Below are 22,774 nucleotides of genomic sequence, written 5' to 3'. Positions count from 1 at the left end.
AATAAAGTCAAACTCTTTAAAAGAACATGCACTATTGCTTGTGTTGTAAATTCTGATCTTGGAATGACGTCCCCTATATAAGAGCGGTCCGCTATAAAATGTTTCCTACATAGAAATTTTGGTATAAACGCCTGACTCTCATTTCATCCGTTCCTGAGAAAAGTGCAAGCTGTATAATTTTTCGTTTTGATACGAACTGAAAGTTGAAATCGTTTCGACTTTTTTTGCCGACAGGAACAAAATGAAAACAAAAGGATAGTTTGCAGTTCGCCAGTCAATTAAAATATTTTTTCTCGTTCAGTTCACTTCTGTTACATCTGGATTCGTTTTGTTCTTGAGTGGAAATTTATTTCTACATAGGTCTGTGGTATATCAAAAGTGGAAGCGAAATTTCCTATAGGTAGTTTTTTGTACTTTGTAAAAATAGGAATATTTAATCGAATAGTAAATATGTTACTATAAATAACTTCGATAATTATATTTTAATTGTGTTGTTTTACCATCGAGCATAAAAACACAAAATTTAAAACGTTGCAACATACAGCTTATTAAAAAATGGAAAATGTCTTTCTCAGCTGTAGCTTAAAAATATCTTATGATCTTCAGAAAAATAATACTACTAACCCTATAATAACTGTTTATGAGGGCAATACCGGAGAATATTGACCGACGTCAAAGTATTGCCCGAGCTTGTGAGGGAATACGTGACAGAGGTCAATATTCGAAAGTATTGCCCGAAATAAACAGTTATTATATGGATTATTATCCGGGTACTGCATTTTACGAAAAAAAAATATAACATTATAAGCAGGATGTAGAAACCATGTCTTTATAGAAACTATTTCCATATGGAACGTACATTCGAACAAAAAATATAATTTTATAAATCTAATATCGTGTAAACATAACAGGTTTTTATTGTAGCTACAACAAAGAATTCTTTAAAAGATAAAAGTAAGTTTCGTTTTTGTTTCGCGTTTTATTTATACTTACTTTTTTCCGTGTTTATTTACACTTAATGCCACCATATTTAAACTTTAAACACGGTTGTTATCGTAGTGGGCAATACCGTGGAGTATTGCCCGCTATGACGTAAGTTCTAACCAATCACATTGCGCAATTTTCAAAAATACCGATGCCGCCCTTTTACCCGGGTAATAATAAACTAATAATCTCTATAATAATAGCCGTATTCCGTCTGTCTGTCTCTGCGCGGACCCCCCGCTGAGTTAGAAAATGATGTTACGGAAACACGAATATCAAATGCGATATTTTTTTATCCACTTTGTTGCGACGTGTAATTATAAAGGACGGGCGAACCCGTGGATTTTTCCACGGGCTAACGACTAGTCTTTTAATAATAGCCGTATTCCGTCTGTCTGTGTGTCCGCGAAAGCCGTGTCCCGTAACGGAAACACGAAATTTTTAAAATGCGCATCAATACTAAATGCGATATATTTCTGTCCACTTTGTTGCAACGGGTTAATTTAAAGGACGGGCGACCCCGTGGATTTTTCCACGGGCAACGACTAGTCTCTATAATAATAGCCGTCGTCTGTCTGTTTCTGCGCGGACCCCCGCTGAGTTAGAAAATCATGTTACGGAAACACGAATATCAAATGCAATATATTTTTATCCACTTTGTTGCAACGGGTAAATATAAAGGACGGGCGAACCCGTGGATTTTTCCACGGGCTAACGACTAGTAATAATAAATAAAATAATCAAAAAATAATGAGATTAAAACTTAATAATCATGACTAGATTGAATTCAGGATACATAATTTAAGAAATTACAAGCACTAATTCGCTGCTACGGCGATCATAATTGAATTCAAATTCCATAGCAACAAAAGATCGGGCGACAATGCTCATTTACAGATGTGTAATTGTGAAAAGAAGTTATCGTGGAAGGTCCTCATTGTGTTGTTCAACGATGTAAGTTTATTATACATGATTTTTTAATACTAAATATTCAGTGATATTTTTGTATTTGAGGTAACGTAAAAAAAAACTCATTTAGTGTTGGCGGGTACGTAAATATTCAGGCACGTTAAGATTTCAAAGTGGAATTCTTACAGTTTTTTTATCATGTTTTTTTCTGTTGTTGTTGTTGTTGTTGTTGCTTTTTTTGTTGTTGTTATTATTATTGTTATTGTTTTTGTTGTTGTTGATGACATTGTTGTATTGTTGTTGTTGTTGAGAAGTTAATAACAAAAAAGACGTTCGAAGTCTTCCTAACATTTTAACAATTATTCGTTTCATATTTACTCAAAAAGGTATTTCGACTATCACTCAGTTCAGTAGTTGAATTTCTTTGAGAAATGCATTATAATATTTATAAAAAACTAGTCAATGGCCCGTGGAAAAACCCACGGGTTCACCCGTGTTTTATATACTACATTATGAGCGTCTCGCTACTTGCGGTATTATTTTGCGTGACAGACAGACAGGCGTATACGGGTTGTATTTATAACTAGCTAGCTAGCTATGTCTAAAGGTTTAAACCTCACTGCTATGTTTCCACCCAGGTAACTGTTTAAAAAAAGAAATTGATAATAATCGGATTAAAAGCAACCATAAAAAGAATATTTTGCGTCAGAATTCCATATAAAAAGCTTTTTGTTATATGAGTTTATATTTGGAAAGACAAACAGTTGGACGCCTATTTCATTACCAACAGAGACCACCTTAGATTACACGAGATCCCAATCAGCAAAAGTTTCTTGTACTTTCTATTTATAAGCACATGTAAGACATTTTATCTAAATTTTAAGCAAACAAGATCAAAAAGACAATATATCTTATAAAACAAAAAATACTTATGATATTCATTCCTGATTGGATGGCTAGTAGATACCTAAAGTTGCCATACCATACACCATATCCATCTGTCGTAAATAAAGACGAGGCAGTTTTGTTAGGAACGACGTATATGTGGTGAGCGTTTACAGTAAGTGTATATTAGAAATTTTAATAAGCAATTCTGTTAATAACTATTAAATATGTGGTAATTCTTTCGTTGATACTTATAGATATCATTTGACTCGCAGGCGGACAGCAAACTTTATGTTATAGAAACTTTGCGATCTCTTTTTTAACCTAAGAATCCTAATTTTGCCCACACCAACCAAGTTAGTGTTGTGTAAATGTGTTACTATCTAGCTATGTATAAGTTTTTCAAACTATTTCTCCATGTAGTTCCTTTTGTATGTTCACTAAAATAAAATATTACCACGAAACCCCCTCCTTGTACTATCTATGTTCAAAATAAAACATTCTATAAGAAAGTTACATAATATGATTATCACTTACCTAACACGACCTTGTTTTCAGTTTTAGCAAAATAGTTATGATGATGGGTTTCGTACTAACTTGACAATCTGACTCGATTTCAGTACAGTTGGTTCCGAACTGTATAGATAATTCGTGTTTAAGGATTTTTTAAAATTAGCTGAATCCATAAATACTAAATGTATACCTAATATTAGGAATCGTTTATGACAGGTTTGAATAGAGCTGATAAGTCGTCAGGCTGTGATGACGTTATCGATTCATATACTAATTTGGCGGTCTTGTTTTTTAAGAAACAATCTATATTAATCTTTCTTAACCGGTTTTTGAAGTTGTTTTTACAAATGGTTAAAAAGCTTGTTATATAATGAAATTGGTGCTAGCAAAGTTTTTCATCATTACCGAAACAAAAAATTAAATAAATAAACCAACTTGAATTCTCATCTCCAGGGTCTCTTGACCCCTGAGCCTTTCGTACGAACGATTCATTAACAAAGACAAAATGCCATGGGAACGAAGTTGAGGTGGTCAGCGGTCTCTTTAATTATTCTAAATTACTTTTGATAGCATGCCATTTTTTTTACGCGTTGAAATAAAAACGAGTCACAACAATACCCCTCGCAAATTTTTGAAAAACGGATACGAATATTCAAAGATCATGTATAACTTTAAAGCCCGGTCTATAAATTACGGCTTAACTGTTCTTCACTATGGTTTGACGATAAATAGATTTATCTCTTCTTCAAGGACCCTTTTTCTCCACAATGCCTTCTCAAGAGCGTTAGTGAACATTTCTTCTTCAGTTTATAAGATTCTTGTAAATTGTAAAAATTCAACGAATATAAAGTTGACAGCGTGCTCAAGGAAACACTGGAGAAGAAGTTGCCGAAGGGCGTTTAATTGCGATGGAATTGTTTCGTGTATTTTTTCGTCTTTAGGAATTATTCTATAATTAGACGGACATAGGTGCAATTTAGAAGAAGCTTTTCAAATTTATTTTGTGTCAAAACATAACTCTTTTTTTAGCTGTATTAGGAAATAAAAAAAGTGGCAATTAGCTGTTGTGGAAAGTCATGCTAAGATGCACGCGCAAAACAAAATTCGATGCGTGCGATAAAATACTTACTATGTCAACTTGCTTCCCAGGGCTCTCTTCGTCCGTAATATTCTGACGGAACGGGATTGTTTTCATGTCCTTTTAAAATAAAAAACTTTTTTTATTTCACCACAAAGGGAATTTTGCAGGTCGAACTTGATGTATTTAATTATATGAGATTGTGAGCCAAAGTGATATCAGGTCTAACTTATTTCTTTTGCGTTACTTGTAAAGAGCGAATGGAACGAACGTGGCGTTAGGGAAAGGCGGTATTGGCAGGTATTGTTTAATTCACTTCTTATATATAAAAAAAACATTAGTGTCGTCTTGATCAATGTTAGAGTTTTGGACGAGATCCTGAATTTGAACGTTCTTGTCTCTTAGAGCTCTTTCGGATAGCTAAACCACGAGTTTAATCTCAAAGAGCTTTGGGGATGAGAATGGTATTTAAATAAACTTTGGCTAATTAGAGCAAAGACGCAGGTTTAACATTCACTGAAAAGTTACCCACGTATTGTAGGCGTAAATAAAGTAATTATTTGACTCGTTTAACCATTTCTTGGATATGAAGAGTGCGCAAGTAATCGAGAATGTCGTTAGTCAGTTAAATTAGAACAACAAGATAAAGTTTAGTGAAATTCTAAATCAATTGGCAGCTGGTATGGCATGTTGTTGTATAGCTACGCATTGTTACGGCTATAAACTCTGATTTGGGACATACAAAAGGTATAGCCATATGTGAGAGGTAGAAAATTACGTACGTGTGTGTAGCTTAGAATGTGTTCAGAATCCCGATGTAAAATAAAGAAATTCTTCAACTGGAACCAATAAATTATGTTAAAGAAAGTTATATTATTAAAAATACATATTATTGTATATTTTATGGGTTCGTTAAATTTTGGAAACACTTTGTGTGTTCTAATTAGACAAGGATCACAGGTTAATTAGGATGTTATGTAAATTATGTAAATTATTGCCGTTGTTTCTTATCCAAATGACATTTTCATATTTTGTTATCTGCGATGTGTCATATTTTAGATTTTGAGTAAATCTACAGTTTCAACAAGGTGACGTTGTTTCTTTACAAATATTTTTTATTTTGAGAGTTCCACTAAAAAAATAAATAATGTTTCAGATGTTTTTTTCTTTATACTTTTTGATTTCTTTCTTTATTCTTTTATATTTTTGATTCAAAGGAGATAAAAGGGTTTATTTCGTTGATAATTTTGTTGAGAATTGTACCTTACTCACTCCATTGATCCCACTGACCACATTCCGGTCAAAGGATCTTTTATCACAAAATATCGCAGATCTTCAAAGACAAAGCGGAAGTAAAAAGATTTTTTGCCCCGTCGTTTTCACATAAAACTTCACACTGACTTGATAAAATGGCTTTGTGGGAAGTTAACGTTTGTCGCTAAGTTAGTTTGCAAAAATGAATTAAGAAACAATTCTTTCCACTTGCTATAGTTGAATTAAATTTTAAGTTTGTTTACTTTAAGTAACGGGTTCCTCACCTTTTTTGCTATCCTCGTTTACAGGGGTTCGTCATGGCGTTTCATTTTCCCGTTACATACAGAGATTGATAAAAGCCGGACCTGGGGACGAGGGTGATGTTTTTTTTATGTCTTTAATTCAACATGTTGTTTTTTTCACATCACAAGATTAATAGCTTTTAAAGGGATGAATTATTCAACACAGATATAAACGATAACAGAATAAATAACAAAATTAAATATATAAAAAGATTTATCTTTGTCGATGAACTACAAGCAGTTGATGAAGAACATAGACTAACGGCAAAGTCATAAACCTTAAGAAAATCTTTCGAGCCAACATTTATTAGAAAACTTTATTATGCTATAGTTGTGGAATTGATCCTGCACTTCATCTTCCCAAGTGCTGCAAAGATGATGGATCGAGTGGGACTCGAACCCACGACCTCTCACTTGCCGGACGAGTGCTCTACCAATTGCGCTATTGATCCGATACTATCACTCTAGACATGTAGTAGACGAGACGAAGATACTACCTCCTTGCAACATACCACCAGGGCGAGGCGCGTGTCCTCCTTGCAACATACCTTTCTACTAACACATGCCAACGAGATATCAACGAATGATGCACAATCGGAGCTCAAGTACTAACCGACCAATCAAATTTGCCGCATTTGTTAAGGTCTTGGCACCCGGAGGAGGCAGTTGCCCAACGGAGCCCGGTTTCGGAACTAAGTCCATCATCGGCCTATGTTTACTTTTTTATCTTTGCTCACAATTTTTTTAGTAAGTTCATAAAAATATCTTTGACACATGTAATGCAACATTTTTTCTATTGTAAGCTTCAATTTTGTCTTCTTTAATTTTTTGGTGTACCCGTGGCCATCATAATAAAGCAATAAAGAGAAAGTTACAATGAACTCTGTATATAACAAATCCCTGATATAGTGAACATCTCGATATAACATGAGAAGAAGAAAGAAGGGAGAAAAAAGGCCATTCCCCTTGGATTTAGCTTTGAGAAACTCTTCTAAATCCGTTTTATATAATGACCCCCCCCCCCCCCCCCCTTATTAAAAATGAATAATAATAAAGTTTTTTTTATAGAGCAGACAAAGCCATTCGGTCTGGTTTGGTCTTTAAAATTAACACTGACATCATAAATTTTTATTCAGCAGCATTGTCGGAGCTCAGTTCGCCTCTCTTCTAACTAAATAAGGCCTCTCCTTAAAATATCCGTGTTTTTTATTGTCAAACCCTAAATTGTTTCAATTTTCCAATTCCTAACTCCACCCTCTCCGTATATTTCATAACCGTTTATTCTTTATTCATACTTTATAATAAATAAATTTTTTCATTATTCAAGATTTTCATCAATTTATTTTTGAGCAGATGTTTCGAAAAATAAATATGTTTTCTCATACTTGCATTCACAATAAATATTTTTAATCCTATAAGGTGACAACCTCTATCACAGGTCCTTTTTAAATCAAGTATCTGAAATTGAAAAAGAAGTCCTTGAAACTAGATTGATACATTGAATCCTCTTAAAACAGGGTAAATACCTTTGACAGGATTTCACGCGGTCCCAGTTAAATTTATAGAGAAAAACATTGTTGAAAATTGACTAAGCAGCTGCTTTTCAAAAATATTTTGTCTTTTCAAAGTGTTTGGTTATTGCACACTTAAGGAAGAAATTGCTATCACGTTTTCATTTTCTTTCAAGTTGTTTAACTAATTTTACTTCTCAATATACTAAGTAAAGGAAATTAATACTACAAACAGAATGCAAATATTTAATTGAATTCAACACATGCCATAATCTGGCTTTAAAACTATCAAGTCACTGTTATTTGTGACTTTAGTTCTGGCCAAAGCGGTCGGCATATAAGAACTAAATTTGCTTGTTTTTTCTGTACACGATTAAGTTTAGAAAGATAAAACATGGTATTAAAAAGAATATCATATTTGTGACTTTTTTTAGGGTAATAAAGTAAAGAATCGAGAATGTTTCCATTGGAGATTGTTGCAATCGTGTGCTACATGTTAATTAGTGCTGTGACAATTCTTGCTAACTTTGTTGTTCTCACAACAATTTTACTAACGAAAAAGTTACGAACAGCTTCGAACACTTTCCTAATTTCGCTAGCAGTTGCCGACATATCTGTCGGCATGGTGACCCTACCGATGAGGACATCTGAAGTTTTCAAAGCTTCTTGGACTCTGAGAATCGATTATTGCACATTCTCGCATTGTTTCACGTTGATGACACTCACTGCATCCATTTTAAATCTGGTCGTTATCTCAGTGGATAGATATATAGCAATTGGGCATCCTTATACGTATGTCAAACTTCAAATATACATGTGGCATTTTGTAATTTTTTCAATATCTTTAGCTTGGATGGTCGCCATCTTGATTTCATTTTTACCCTTATATGGGTGGGGTTCAAACGGCAAAGTAGGTCGACGTTATAAAGGCGGCATATGCAAGTTTAATGAGACCGTAACACAAGAATATATCTTCACTGTGTTGCTGGGGATCGTCGGTATTTCTATACTAATCGTGTTCTTCATTTATTATAAAATATATATCATTGTTAAGAATCATATTACCCGTATCACTCCTCTATCAGTGCCAAGTCAGGCTACAGATACTGCTTTCTCGTCTGATGTCTACAGCAGTTCACGAAAAGCAAGTCTTTTAAACCCAACAAATGGCACACTGCAGGTTCCAGCATTTCAATCTCGAGCTAATTCCATAACAAGTGAGAACGCTCTTGGAGGTAGTATAATTAGGAAGGAGAAATCAGTAACTAAATATGTAAAACATAAAAAAGCCTTTTTAAAATCGTGGAAATCGGCCAAAACAATGTTTTTTGTTATTTTATGCTTTTTCGTGGCTTGGACTGCTTTTATTGTACCAACATCCATTTTTTTGAAATGCCCGTCCTGCGCCAACTCAGCTGTTGTGTTAATATCTACTATTATATTATTTTCCGGCAGTGCCGTCAATCCGTTTATATACTTCTCAAAGATAAAGTTGTTTCGCGAGGAGACGAAAAAGTTATTCGCCAAACTGTGTTGGAAAATCAAAGTATAAAAGTTCTATCGAAATTTCAGGACCGTCACCGTATCGCCTACACAAATAACGAAATATCAATTGCGCGGTCTAATCGCCGAGTAATACCGAACGTAATGGGATGTTACCGAAAAACATTCCAGAACATCATGAAATATTACGGCGTATTACGAAATGTTACCAAACAACTTAAAAATATATAATATTATGTTTTAAAAAACAAACAAAAACAAATATTGATATTCGAGACAAAAACATGGTAGAGGAGATTATGTTACTTCATTGAAGAGGACAGTATTATCATCGAGGAAAAAGGCTTTTTATAGTAAAAAAAGAAGCCATTATTATAATAATTTTAAAAGGGTGTACGAAAATGTTTTCGATAATGTTTTTATAACAATCAATGGATAGTCGTCAAATTCAGAAAGTTGGAAACGAAAATACTAAAATACTTAAAAATTCTCCTTTCTCACTAACTTGTGTGCCGAAGCTGGTCGTTCGTGAGATTTTTTAATAAATGTGATATGTTTTACGGTTAATTTTTTTGTAAATATGTCCATATTTTACATGTACATACTGAATGAAGATTATAGTGTTCGTCTAATAAATACAGACTTATTTGTTACTCTATTTAACAGTATACTATAGGTAGTGAATGTCTCAGCGTAAATATTTAAATACAAACCGGAATTTTGTGTGGAATAAATCGATGAACACATGAAAATAAACAAAGAGTCTCCTTAAGATAAAAACATTCCAAAATTGGCTTTCTTAAAAGGGTTGCTTGCAAACATTTTCTTGCTAACAGTAAGCCGACATGAAACGAGGCGTTGTTGGAAAGAAAGTAGATAAGCATCTTTCTTGTATCAGTAACTGTCAGCTTAGTTTAGTACAGTGATGCTATGTTAAGTTCCAGCCAACAATCCGTTTTAACAGCATTTAAGTATCATGTAACGGTGAAAATACGGCATTTTACTCCTTCAATTTAATTGCTTGTTGTACTATTTAGTATAGTCGATAAGGCCCGTAAAGCAAAAACCAATAGAAAAATAGGTGGTTTCAGATGTTTTGCCAGCACTCCATATAGAAAAAAATACCGAAAATTAATTCGTGCCTTTATTGTGCAGAGCTTAAAACGCTGATCAAAATAATGTACAGGACCATATGTTTTCGACGAACACCTAAGGAGATATAAGCGTTTAAAAATTTTGCTGACGTCAGCAAAGACCCCCTAAAACACACAAAACTATTTTTTAGAAATTTGTATACCTGTTGCCCTCAACGTATAGGTCTTGAAACGTTGATCAAGAAAATGTATAGGATCATGCGCTTTTGAGGTACGGTTATAATAAGATATAACGGTTTAAAGGTTTTGCTGACGTCAGCCCGTCAAAACCCCGACAAATATTTTTTAAAATTTGTATGCCTGTTGCCTTTATCTTATAGATCTTGAAACGTTGATAAAATGTATTGGATCATGTACTTTTGAGAAACGGTTGCAGAAATATTAGAGTTTGAAGGTTTATTGATGACGTCATCAACCCGTCTATTTCGAAACGGATTTGGGGTCCCAGGTTTGGAAAAATTGCCAAAATTGGTCCTATGTGGTCCCTATTTACCCACGCGGTGAGAAATCATTGACGTCACCACCTTGTTTCCAAGTTATTTGGCCTCAAAGTTTTAAGTGCACTGTAATGGCTTCATTAATTTAATATACTTTCCTTTGACGTTAAACTCTATTTTAACGGTAAAGTTTGGTAAATTACAGAACAATTTTATAGGCGATGTTTTATAGAATTTGTCAAAGAAAATTCTGAAGAATATAATCCACTTTGCAAAAGTGACAGACAGACACACGGAACTGACTTATTATTATATAGACTAGTCAATAAGGCCCGTGGAAAAATCCACTAAGGCGCAGAAGAACAATGGAAAATTAGGTTGCTTTAGATTTTTTGCTGATGTCAGCAGTGCATATACAAAAAGAAAATTGGTGAAATTTAATCATTTGTTGTCTGTAATGTGCAGAGGTTAAAACGCTGATCAAAATAATGTATAGTATCGTATGTTTTTGAAAAGAGCCTAAGGAGATATAGGGTATAAAAATTTTGCTGACGTCAGCAAAGTTCCTACCAAAAGTTCCAAAGAAAAATTTCTTCACAAATTCGTACACCCGTTGCATTCATCATATAGATTTTGAAATGCTGATCAAGAAAATGTATGGGAACATGAACTTTTGACAAACGGTTGCAGAGATATTGGGGTTTGTAGGTTTTGTGATGACGCCATCAACCCGTCCATTCCGAAACGGATTCAAGGACCCAGGTTTGGGAAACTTACCCAAATTGGTCCCAGGTGGTCCCTAGTTACCCACGCGGTGAAAAATCATTGACGTCACCACCTCGTTTCCAAGTTATTTGGCCTCAAAGTTTTAAGTGCACTGTAACGGCTTCAATAATTTAATATAGGATATTGACGTTAAAGTAATATTATTGACGTCGCGCCGTAACGTCAGAAAATTTAACATATTGGATATGCATTTTTCGGCAACATCAAAGGAAAATGACGATATCCACTATGCCTGTTACAGACACACGGAACTGGCGTATTATTATATAGACTAGTCGATAAGGCCCGTGGAAAAATCCACTTAGGCAGGATAACACAGAAAAACAACCGTCATTTAAATTTTGATGACGTCAGCAGAGACATGCCAAAACACAAAATGTTTTTTTTCAGAAATGTGTATGCCTGTTGCCTTCATCGTATAGATCTTGAAACGCTGAGCAAGAAAATGTATAGGATCATGTACTTTTGACAAACGGTTGCAGAGATATTAGGGTTTAAAGGTTTTTTAATGACGTCATCAACCCGTCCGTTCCGAAACGGATTCAGGCAGAAGATTATAGGTTGTGTTGCAGGTTTTGCTAACGTCGGAAGTGCATACAAAAAATTTTTGGCAAAATGTAACTGATTTGCTGCCTGTTATGCGTACAGATTGAAACGCTAGTAAATATATATATATATATATCAGGACTCGTCAATACAAAATACTTTTTTCCTAAAATTTGTAGACACATTGCTTTCCATGTGAAGAGCTTGAAACGCTGATCAAAATAATGTATAGAATCATGTACAACACTAACAGTAATAATACAGTCACAAATAATACATCTCAAATATTAACATTGTATAAAGTGATTACATTTGATTATGTTGAAAACCTTTAATATTTCAATCAGAAGTGTCAAAAACATCAAATATATATCTGGAAAATCATTTATTCAGTTGCATACTATCCTGTTCCCAAAAACTATACAAAAAATGTAAAAAATTAACCGGTTAAGAACACAAATTTTTTTTCTTAGTATGATGATCTAGTGACCTTTATCAACCATTTTAAAGGTAATGTCAAAAATTGTGAATCAACAAAGATATATATTATTTTTGGAAAACATTGTGTAATGGTCCGTACTCACAAAAGTTTACACAAAATGTAAAACAGATCGGTTTTTTAGGAGCACATCCAAATCAACAATAATCAGTTACCATGTTCTATATTGCCATTACCCATAAATCTTTTACAGAAAGGTTATGAAACACTCCAAATTATAGAAAAATCAGGCATTTCATAAAATATAAGTTTTTGTCAGAACAATGAGCAAAAACGTGAGACCATGGAACTTTCTTCCAGCAAAAATGAAATCACATACAGTTTAGTTCTCCCCCACAAAAGTTTAATACGAAATATAAAAAAGCCATTACCTTTCACAACAGCTTTTAGTGGAAACCAATTCCCGAAAAATTTATTTTTTCAGTATATTGGATTGTAACACAAACAAAAACACAAACAACCTCTCATCCACTCATAAATTACAAAAAGTCAAAAACCCATGTAATATTCCAATCAAATGTCTACAACTCCCTGTAAAAATAACCTGGCATTTTACATGTAGGCTGACAAAAGTTAAACAGGATGTCAGAAACAAAGCAATAAAAAATAGCTTAACACACACGCTTTAAATTCTAAAAACAAAAATTATTCCACTTGTCATATTGAACGTGGTCCCTATGTAAAGTTTACAGGAAATGCTAAAAGAAATATAAAATACATCTGCCAAAGTTCAAATCTTTAAAGATTTTGTAGGTAGCTAGCTAGCTTGTTACATCATAATTCGTGCTCAAAAAGGAAAAGAAGTTTGAAAACTAAGGTAGATAGCTATAGATAATTAAAAAAAGACCAATAACAATATAAGTAATAGGTTAGAGCTAGCCATGGGATAAGGAGCAGGCATTGGAGGCTAACATTAAGTAGCTAACATTAGCCAAGACCCCCCCCCCCCCTTAAATATACTTAAACTGGAAACGCTTAGCTAAAACTAAAGCTAGTTATTTATGCTTAGGCCATCATCAAAAATATGTTGTGTTCGCGTCCTGAAGACCGGCAAAAATCGGGCAGGTGGTCGGGCGGTCGGGCGTATTTTTTCCTGGGATTTTCAGGTCGGAGCAAGCAAATTCGTTTCCAGGGCCAATACAGTATAGCGCCACTCGACATCGTTTGTAGATCATTTTTCGCCGCCCTGTTAACTGCCAGTAGCCACAGGAGTGCCCTAAAGGAATTAATTTTCACGGAAATAAATTTTCGCGAGTTTTTGTCACTTTTGATAAATTAGGTCTGGCGAATAAAATTTTCTTTTTGAAAATATCTCGCGAATTTTTTTCCGTTTTTTTCGACTTACCGACTCGGGTTTTTATTACCAAAAGGGGGTCGGTCGGAAGACCTTAGTAAAACACATATAAAGAGAAGCAATAGTAATTTAAAAAAGAATAACATTACAGTGAGTAGTAAGGTCAACAAACCAAAGTTGTTGTTTTTCTGCCAGGACATAGCCGATATTTAGCCTTTTTTTCAAGATTATAAGATAATATACAACACTTGCTGGCTCTGTTTTTATACAAACCAAAGTTTTCTGTTTGTTAGTCAGCTACAGCTTTATGTAGCATTTTGAATTTTAGGAAAAGCACATTAGTTACGCGCCAGGGGACACATTAATTATGCAACAAAATGTAAACAAATATAAAGCGGTAAAATATAAAAGTTCAAGAATTTAAGGCTTTTCTTGGAAAATGCGAGTCTGCTTGCTCCAGTGACATAAAAACTGAACGTTTGAAAACATCAAAGTTCTTACTATTTGTGATTTCAAATCCACTTCAAACTCTAGCCTTTATTTTCTACTTCTAACTTTACTACTTTACTTCTAGCTCTAGCTGCCACTTCTTACTTCACTTCTTTGACTTTTCTTTCTCTAAATCACTTTTTGCACATTTTTCAAGACGAAGGGGCCGCTCATTTGTTGTTGTTTTTCTCGGTGTCGAGGGACACTACTTTTGTAAGGAAAGCCGTTAAATTTATTTTAGCAAATGAAGTTGCTCCATTTTGATCACATGATGTAAACAAAGTAAACCCGCTAGCAAAATGGATATAACTTTTTCGGAGACTTCAGAGGAAATTTCGGCTACATCAAAGGAAAATGAACACAACCACTTAGCCTGTCACAGACAGACGGACGTCCTAACGGACGTATTATTATAAGAGATAGTAGCGAAGTAAAACAAGAATATCTTAACTTTTTGTTTTAGTTTAACGCCAACCTCAGTGGCCTCAGATTGTGTAGATCTAAGACGAACTTTAGAACAGAAGCTGGTGAAGCTCACTCTTTTTACAAGCGAGAAATTTATAACAAAACCGAGTTGTACTTTTTAAGGTGCTGTGTTTGATATTGGTTTTTTTTAAAAAAGAGGTGGAATTAAATCATATTTAAGTTTAATATTTTAATCTGCAAAAATCGGCCTATTCGAAAAATTTGCAAAGTTCCGGCTAGGTAAAGGCTGAGCCAATCTACCCGCGACTATTTTCAGTGAAGAATTTCTTAGCAAGCAGACGGAGCGGACGTGTTTTTAAAACTTAGTAAAACTTGTTGTTTAACTGTTGACAAATGGAGTTTGAAAATATTGTTTTAAATTCTGTTAAAGAAATACATAGAAGGAAAAAGAAAGCTGACTATGACAGCATAGTAACTAACACAAAAGACTTGCATCCTGAAATTATTGAGCAAACGCTAAAAGATTTATGTCAACAGAATATATTAAACAAAACGGAGAGAAATGGTACAGAAAGTTATTTATTTGTGAAACAAGTAGAAGAGGAGAAAGAAAATAGCACAGACGAATCTTTTTCAGAGGAAAAAAAAGATGTTGTTGACGATTTAATCGAAGATAAAAGTGGATATCTGTACGAGGAAGAAGTTAAAAATTTTGGCCAGTTTATTAAATTTAAAAGTTTGACAACACAGGTTTGCGATTTAAAAGAATTTATTTCGTATAAACTGAGCAAGATCGGGGACAACTCGTCAAATATATTAATTAAACAACTGAGGAGTGAAATAGATTTCCTTAAAGAAGAAATAAAAGATTACAAAAAATTGGTTAGCGAAATTTTAAACAGTAATCAACGTGATCATTCAGTTGAAACGTGTAAACATGTGGAACCGATTAAACAGCATAATCAATGGAACAACGTAATCAAAGGTCCCTCAAGGTTTTCTACAAATAAAGTTAATAGAAATGAAGAATTACATCATAACAGATTTAACGACCTAAGAGTTGAAGTTAATGACGATTCTAATCAACAAAGTTGGGGTGATCAAGATTGTAATTTTACGAAGGAGAGTCAAAATACGCACCACGTAGATGTTAACAACCATATTCGTTCGTCAAATATCTTTAAAAATAATGTAACACACAGACGAAGACCCAACCCTGTTATCAATCCGTTTCCCGAAAGAGATCAATTAGCTACGAATCTTGAGCATCAAAATGTACACCATTTTAAGAAGATACGGATAATGACCGATAGTATACCAAAAGGTATTCGAGTGAAAGAATTTAACGAGCAAATAAAAAATGGAAATGTGAGATTTAAGATATTCCCAGGAGCAAGTGTCGAAAACTTAAATTATTACGTACAACCAACACTGGAACAAGAAAAACCTGATATTGTCGTTATCCATGTAGGAATCAACAATCTTTTATCAAGTCATCTAAATGCAGCGTCAGATAACAAAATTGCCGAACAGATCCTGGACATCGGAAAAAAATGTGTGCGTAACGGAGTAGAAAAAGTTTTTATCTCTGCCTTGGTTACGAGCAGACGTGTCGACTCTGATAGAATAAACAGTATTAACAAACTATTAAGAGAAGGATCCTATCTACACGGTTATGGCTACATCAGACACAACAATATCAGAGAAGAACACCTATGGAAAGATGGCATACATTTACGAGAGAATGGTAAGATAATGTTAGCACGAAATTTTATAGCTTTTATAAATAATTTTTTAGATCAGCAGGGGTATTCAATAGGCTTGGACTAGTTTGCGATGATAATAAATCTGATATTCCTGATGAATGTGTTGGGAGTCAATATAGAAATGATCAAAATCCGACACATAATTCTCACCAAAGTTCTTTAGATGAAATACATAAATTACGAATTAAGTACCCTTCCAATCCTCTTTTAGGCTATTTAAACATTAATAGTCTCAGAAACAAAATAATTGATGCAAGAGAAATTCTGACAAAATTTTCACCTGATTATTTTGTATTTGCTGAAACCAAACTAGATGAGAGTTTTCCAAACGAACAATTCTATATTGATAACTATGAAATTAGAACTAGAAAAGATAGGAACAAAAATGGAGGAGGGTTAATTGAATATGTTAAGAAAGGAATAGCCTGTAGACAAGTTAATGATTTGGGTATAACAAATAATGAAATCATTTGCTCAGAATTAACGATAAGAAATAAAAAATGGACAGTTATCAGTATTTATAGACCACCTCATTATTCAAACTTAAACAACTTTTTTGAGGAATTAGAGATAGCTTTAAATAAAGCTCTATCTAAAGTCGAAAACATAATAATTATGGGTGATATAAATATCGATTGCCATAACTCGAACGATTCTGGTTTCGAAACCTTAAATAATTTCTGTGATATTTTTAGTCTTGAAAATCTTGTCAAAAACAAAACCTGTTTTGCTAGTCCTAACGGAACAGCTATAGATGTCATTCTTACAAATAGACCCAGATGTTTTCAACACACACTAACATGTGAAACAGGATTAAGTGATCATCATCAAATGGTAACAACATTTTTAAAATCTCATTTAGCACGCTTAGCATCCAAGAAAATTATTTACAGAAGTTACAAAAATTTTAATGAAGCCAACTTTTTACGTGATGTTGAGAACGCAAATTTTATTTGTAATAGTAAAGATCCTGAACTGAATTATGAAAACCTCATCAATGTTTTCACATCTATCATAGAAAAGCATGCCCCACAGAAGCAAAAAACTCTGCGTGGAAACGAGGCACCATTTATGACAAAAGAGTTAAAAAAGGCAATATATACAAGGTCTAGGTTCAAAAATAAATACAATAAAAATCCTACTTCTGAAAACAAAATCACGTACAAGAAACAGAGAAACAAGTGTGTAAATTTACGCAAAAAGGCTATCAAAAACCATTTCAAAAGGGTAACAGAATCAGGTTTTATTTCCAAAAAAACGTTTTGGGAAACTGTTAAACCCTTGATCTCAAATAAAAGTGGAATAAGCAAAGGAGATATAGCGATCGTTCAAAATGAAAGTTTAGTTACTGATAAAAAACAGCTAACCAAACTTTTCAACGAATACTACATCAATATTTTAGAAAATTCTTGTGGCATGAAACCAAATCCTATAAAATATAAGAATGTAAATGATAAGTCAAAAATGATTGAAGAAATTGTTGATAGTTTTGAAAATCATCCAAGTATCATTAAAATAAAGGAAATCAATGATTCTAACAACAATGAGAACTTCACATTCCAAGAAGTTGATGAAAATACAATTTCTAAACTGTTTAATGATTTAAACACCAAAGTATCAACAGGTGAAGATACAATACCATCAAAGCTGACAAAATTAGCAAAAAGGCACCTAGTAACGCCACTAACAGATGCTATAAATAGTAGCATAGTTTCAAACAAATTTCCAAGCAAAGCTAAGCGAGCTGCTGTAACGCCATTGGATAAGGGAGGAAAAGATAAAACTAAAATATCAAACTACAGGCCTGTCAGTGTTTTAAAGGCAACGAATAGCGTGAATTAGAAAAAGCCATTGTTGTGCTATTTTTCAATCGTTTACTTCGTTTTGTAGATTCCCTGGTTCCGTTGATTTCGGAGAATTCACTGTCGAGTCAATTCACTGTGTTGGAGGAACGTGGATAACAGGTGTGGACGTGATGACCCTTTTGATTTATTCAACAAACAAGTTTAATTTGTCTATTGTTCATCGAAAGGGAGTAAAGAACAAGAAGAGAGCTGAGCATGTTTTTGAATACGTGAAGCAAATTGTTGAGTCTGCTAGTAAGTGGAAGTAAGATAGGACCTTGGAAAATTGTGCAAAAAATGTTAACGTTCTTTAACACGATATTTTTGTTTGTGCGTTAAACTCCGATGAAAATGAAGTTATGGTTAAACATAACGATGGATTTTTAAATAACGTTTCTTGCCAAAATCTTGCAAATGTTTCTTTATTATTGCAGATAATTGCGTTTCCTTGAAGATAAATTTTATCAATCTCGGTTAATTCTTTCCTATAGTTCTAACAGATAGATTTGATTTGTGAGGTAGAGTCATATTTATTTGTAATAATATACTAATTTGCCGATATCTGTCATCACGGAAAGATAAACACACGACATAACTAAACTAGCCCTTCAAAAGTAAGAAAACTTCGAGGGTGGAGCTACACTCAGTAAGCAAAAATGTTCGCACATTACCACAAAAAGTCTATTGCCACAGCAATTTCGGCTCTTTCTATATTAGATATGCACTTGAACTTGTCAAAGCGGCCTCAGGTCTTCGGACAATAGGTTATTCGGTTAAATCAGAACTGTTAAGCCGTGTTAATTGTTGCTGACTTCAGTATGACTGTTTTTCCGATATTTCCGCACCTTGTGGGACCTGATGTACACTATTACATCATTCCTGCATGTTAGATAGTGCGACGAACGGATTTTAAATGTTTTTCACTATGTCTACTCATAAACAGAAGTTGTACTTTTGTAATCTCTTGCCTGCGGTGGATTGATATAACTTTAATTTGATAAAAAGTGTATTTCTTGCTTGAGTTGAACAACCGATTTCGAAAGTTTGCGAGTCAAGTCTTGAAAAATGGCAAGAAATTCCAATTTTTGAAGAAGTGTAAAAATTACAGAGTGTTTTAAATTTGAGAGAGTGTAACGAATATAAATATTTAATTTGTCCCACTAGACAGACTTTCAGTAAAAAACATTTTGAACCAATGGGACATCGTTAAAAAGTACAAACAATCGAGTCAAAAATTACGGAAAGGCATTATCTCCGAATGCATCTGCAATCTGACAAAAATCCTTCCTCTATACCTACTGCATCATCATGTGCCATTCCCTCATGTGCGGAATTTGAACCTCCTTGAATAAGTGCTATGAAAGTTTATTATCAGGGAGCAGAATTTAGTATCTCGCTAACTAAGCATTATTACTATCTCGCCTGCGAGGATAGTATTGTTTTCTAACTAACTAACTAACTAACTAACTAACTAACTAACTAAACTAACTAACTAACTAACTAACACTCAATTACAACGTCATCAACGAGCTAAATTTCAGAAAAACTGCATTCGTGTGGACCTTTACGTTTATGTTTAATGTTTAGGTTTAATTACAGCTAGCGTTATATATTTTAGTTGGTATTTTGTTTACTCTCAGAGATCTAGTGTCTCTGAGAAATCCCTAAATTTCATAACCACCTTAACCGTATTCATGAAGGAGCAGGTAAAATCAACTTACCTGCAGCTAATATTTAGTGACTTTTTGTTATTGGCATCCAGCAACAGAATTTTACAACACAATTATTGATAAAAAAATTTTATTGTCTATCCGTGAGATAGTGTGTTCAAAAAATTGCAAATATGGAACTGGGTTGCACCAATCAAACATTGCACAATTTTTTATTTAGACTCTAACATAACACTTAGACTCTGACATATTTCAATCATGAAAATTGCCCATAATGTTTTTCGCACATGTATCTTTGTCAAAATTGATATACTGTCAAAAATGATTTATCGGTGTCCCTGAAAAAGGTTAAAACAGGAACTCGGAACTGTGATAATAGTAAAATATTTTGTGTCTTATTTTCTTCAAACTAGCTTAACAACATGTCATACCAAATTTCAAGTCTTTATTTCAATTTTCATTTTAGGGAAAAATAAGAGAAGTATTTTTATAGCCCACTTTGCTGGGCACTTTTAGGTTTATTCCTTTCAATACATAGACTTATAATTCAGTACATAGACTCTTAATGTATTCAAGTTAAGGAAGTATTTTGAAAAAAATAGTTCTCGTAAAAAGTGTTTCAATTTTAGTTCTCACAAAAACTAATCCCCTAAAGTGTCTCTTAAAGACCCTTATCGAAAAAAAATAACATATACATTTTTTTTTATTTATTACAAAGTTCACAGTTGTGACTTTCCTGAAATTTGAGGATATAAAACTTACTAGAAATAGAAATAATGGTACTTTAATATTTTGAATTTATTGTTATTTTTTCCAGCCGCCATGTTTAACGATCTTGTTGATCTCTTATTCTCGTCTCACAAACGGGCCGTCGCAAAATGTTTGTGTGTAGCCGTAGGTAAACAAACAGCCATGACTTTAAATGAGCACCGGGATGGAGTTCGATAAACTTGCCATTATGGTAGGCTCTGTTCATGCTGCTCTTTTTGGCTTGTTGAAGACCAGACAAAACAAAACAAAAAGAAAAAATAACAGCACTGTCTCGTGGTTATTAATTACTAGCCATAGTTACCACTAATGCGCCCGATTTGCTAATAATGATTTAAAGAAATACGAACGGAATTGAAATCTGAAATCTCCGAGAATAACATCAACCGTTTCGGTTCCCAAAAAATGTTGAATAAGGTAAAGCGACTCATTTCGAGTAAGAGAATTCTTACGATACAGAAGTAAAAAAACTGATAGGACTTTCATGAAACGTTCTCTTCAGCAGCTTAAAAAACATTGCACCGGGAATTTTTACAATATCAAACAACTCTAATGTTTGTATGTCCAACTAAAAGACTGGAAAATCTATCCGCATCGTCGTTTGCAATTAAAGTAGAGGAATCTAAGTTTTTTTCTAGGGTCGTTCTTACTTACGCAAACAATGATTTGAGTCTGGGGATTTTAATTTTAATTACATCTGAATAAATAAGAAAAATATACAGAGTTACACATATAGTTCTAAAAAATTAAAAAACTGGGGATCTATCTGCAAAGTTCTAAAAATTTCATGATACAAATTCTGTAAAATTGACAAAGAAAACCATGGAAGTCGGGTTGTCCAGAAAAATTATGTGAAGTAACTACTATTAAATAACCAAAATAAGACAAAATAATTTACATTAGTTTTAGTGATAAGACAACACTAATTTTACGTTCTTTATGTTAAACTTTATATGCAATAGTCCGTACACCTTTTAGGCTAATAATCATTATTTTTGGTTCCCAAAAAGTATAAGTCATTTGTTTGCTCCCCTGATATTTAAAAAAAGGTAATGGGTTTGATCCCTAACTACATCAGGAAGACTGTTTTATAGTTGGACAGAAATGCGAGAGAATTGCGTAGCTTAAATAAGTAAGATAACTCCTATGGCTTACTTTTCTTTTTAATAAAAACACTTCTCTTCTTAGTCAAAACACTTCTTTTCCGTTCGAAACACTTTTCTTTCAAAGTGAGAAACTCTCCTCTTCCATGAACCTAAAAAATTCCCAGACTCAATTCTGGTCCGGAATATTGATTGAGCTGAATTTTGATAAATTACGTTTTTGAATAAATGACCGACCATCACCATCCCAAGGGTTTTTGCGTTTTTGATATATAAGGGAGGCGGCGAAAGTCCCTTGAGATGAGCACGTGTTAGTAAAGTATACTTCTTGCGAAATGTGAAAAAAATATAGAGACCACGGGTGTAAAATTGGGGACCAGATTTTTAAATTTAGTTGTGAAGAGAAAGTTTCCAACCACATGCAGGGAAGTGTTACGTGCAGAAATGAAGCGTCAAAATACAGACGAGGATTATAAAAATGCGGAAGAGAACTGTTTGTGTCATAGAAGAGAAGTGCTTTTAAATTAGAGGAAAAGTGAGCCATAAGGAGCCATCGTAAATAAGGGCTTTAAACACTTTAAAGAATCGCAAATGTAAATCACTTTGTCATAGCTAAGCAACAAACTAGCTAGCTTAAAAGATGCAGCATCTTTTACCTGAGAGGTTTCAGCGACCAAACATTCTGTTTTTCAAAAAATTGATTTGAAGTTTAAAACATATCAAGAGAAACGGTAACCGAGCGTTTTGGGCAAGAGACATTTGTCTGTGGGACCTGGAACTCGAGGAACTTCCGTTTAGGGGCGTTGGCTGGACCCGTTAGGGAGTGCCCCAGATGTAAAAAATTACCGCTCAAGCAGGCGATGAAGCCTCTTCCAGGCTTTTACACACCAGTCAAAAAAAAAAACAAGATCCGCTCCTGTTTCTGGCCAGACATGTTTTATATTGACTGCAAGACAATGACGTCAATTTGAGGTTTAAATTCGGTTTATTAAAATTATTACCTTACTATAATAGAGACTATTATAAAATTTACAATGTAAATGTTTTTTAAGC

At 33.7% G+C, this 22,774-nt stretch overlaps 1 protein-coding gene and 1 non-coding gene across 2 annotated transcripts; one reads left to right on the top strand and one right to left on the bottom strand.

Annotated features, from left to right (window-relative positions):
* Positions 1–6,304: 6,304 nt before the first annotated feature.
* Positions 6,305–6,377, bottom strand: Trnaa-ggc (transfer RNA alanine (anticodon GGC)). Its single transcript has one exon. It is a non-coding gene; the product is annotated as a tRNA-Ala (tRNA).
* Positions 6,378–7,371: 994 nt separating this feature from the next.
* On the top strand, positions 7,372–9,569 carry LOC130612640 (probable G-protein coupled receptor No18). Its single transcript, XM_057433986.1, has one exon. It carries the CDS (start codon positions 7,894–7,896, stop codon positions 8,986–8,988), a length of 1,095 nt encoding a protein of 364 aa, XP_057289969.1. The 5' UTR covers positions 7,372–7,893; the 3' UTR covers positions 8,989–9,569.
* Positions 9,570–22,774: the final 13,205 nt, after the last annotated feature.

Source organism: Hydractinia symbiolongicarpus, chromosome 10 (assembly GCF_029227915.1).
Source record: "Hydractinia symbiolongicarpus strain clone_291-10 chromosome 10, HSymV2.1, whole genome shotgun sequence".
Lineage (NCBI taxonomy): Eukaryota > Metazoa > Cnidaria > Hydrozoa > Anthoathecata > Hydractiniidae > Hydractinia > Hydractinia symbiolongicarpus.
This window is presented reverse-complemented; position numbering and strand designations above follow the sequence as displayed.

Coding starts and splice junctions, on each gene's coding strand:
- LOC130612640 (XM_057433986.1), top strand. CDS start 7,894: ATGTTTCCATTGGAGATTGTTGCAATCGTGTGCTACATGTTAATTAGT.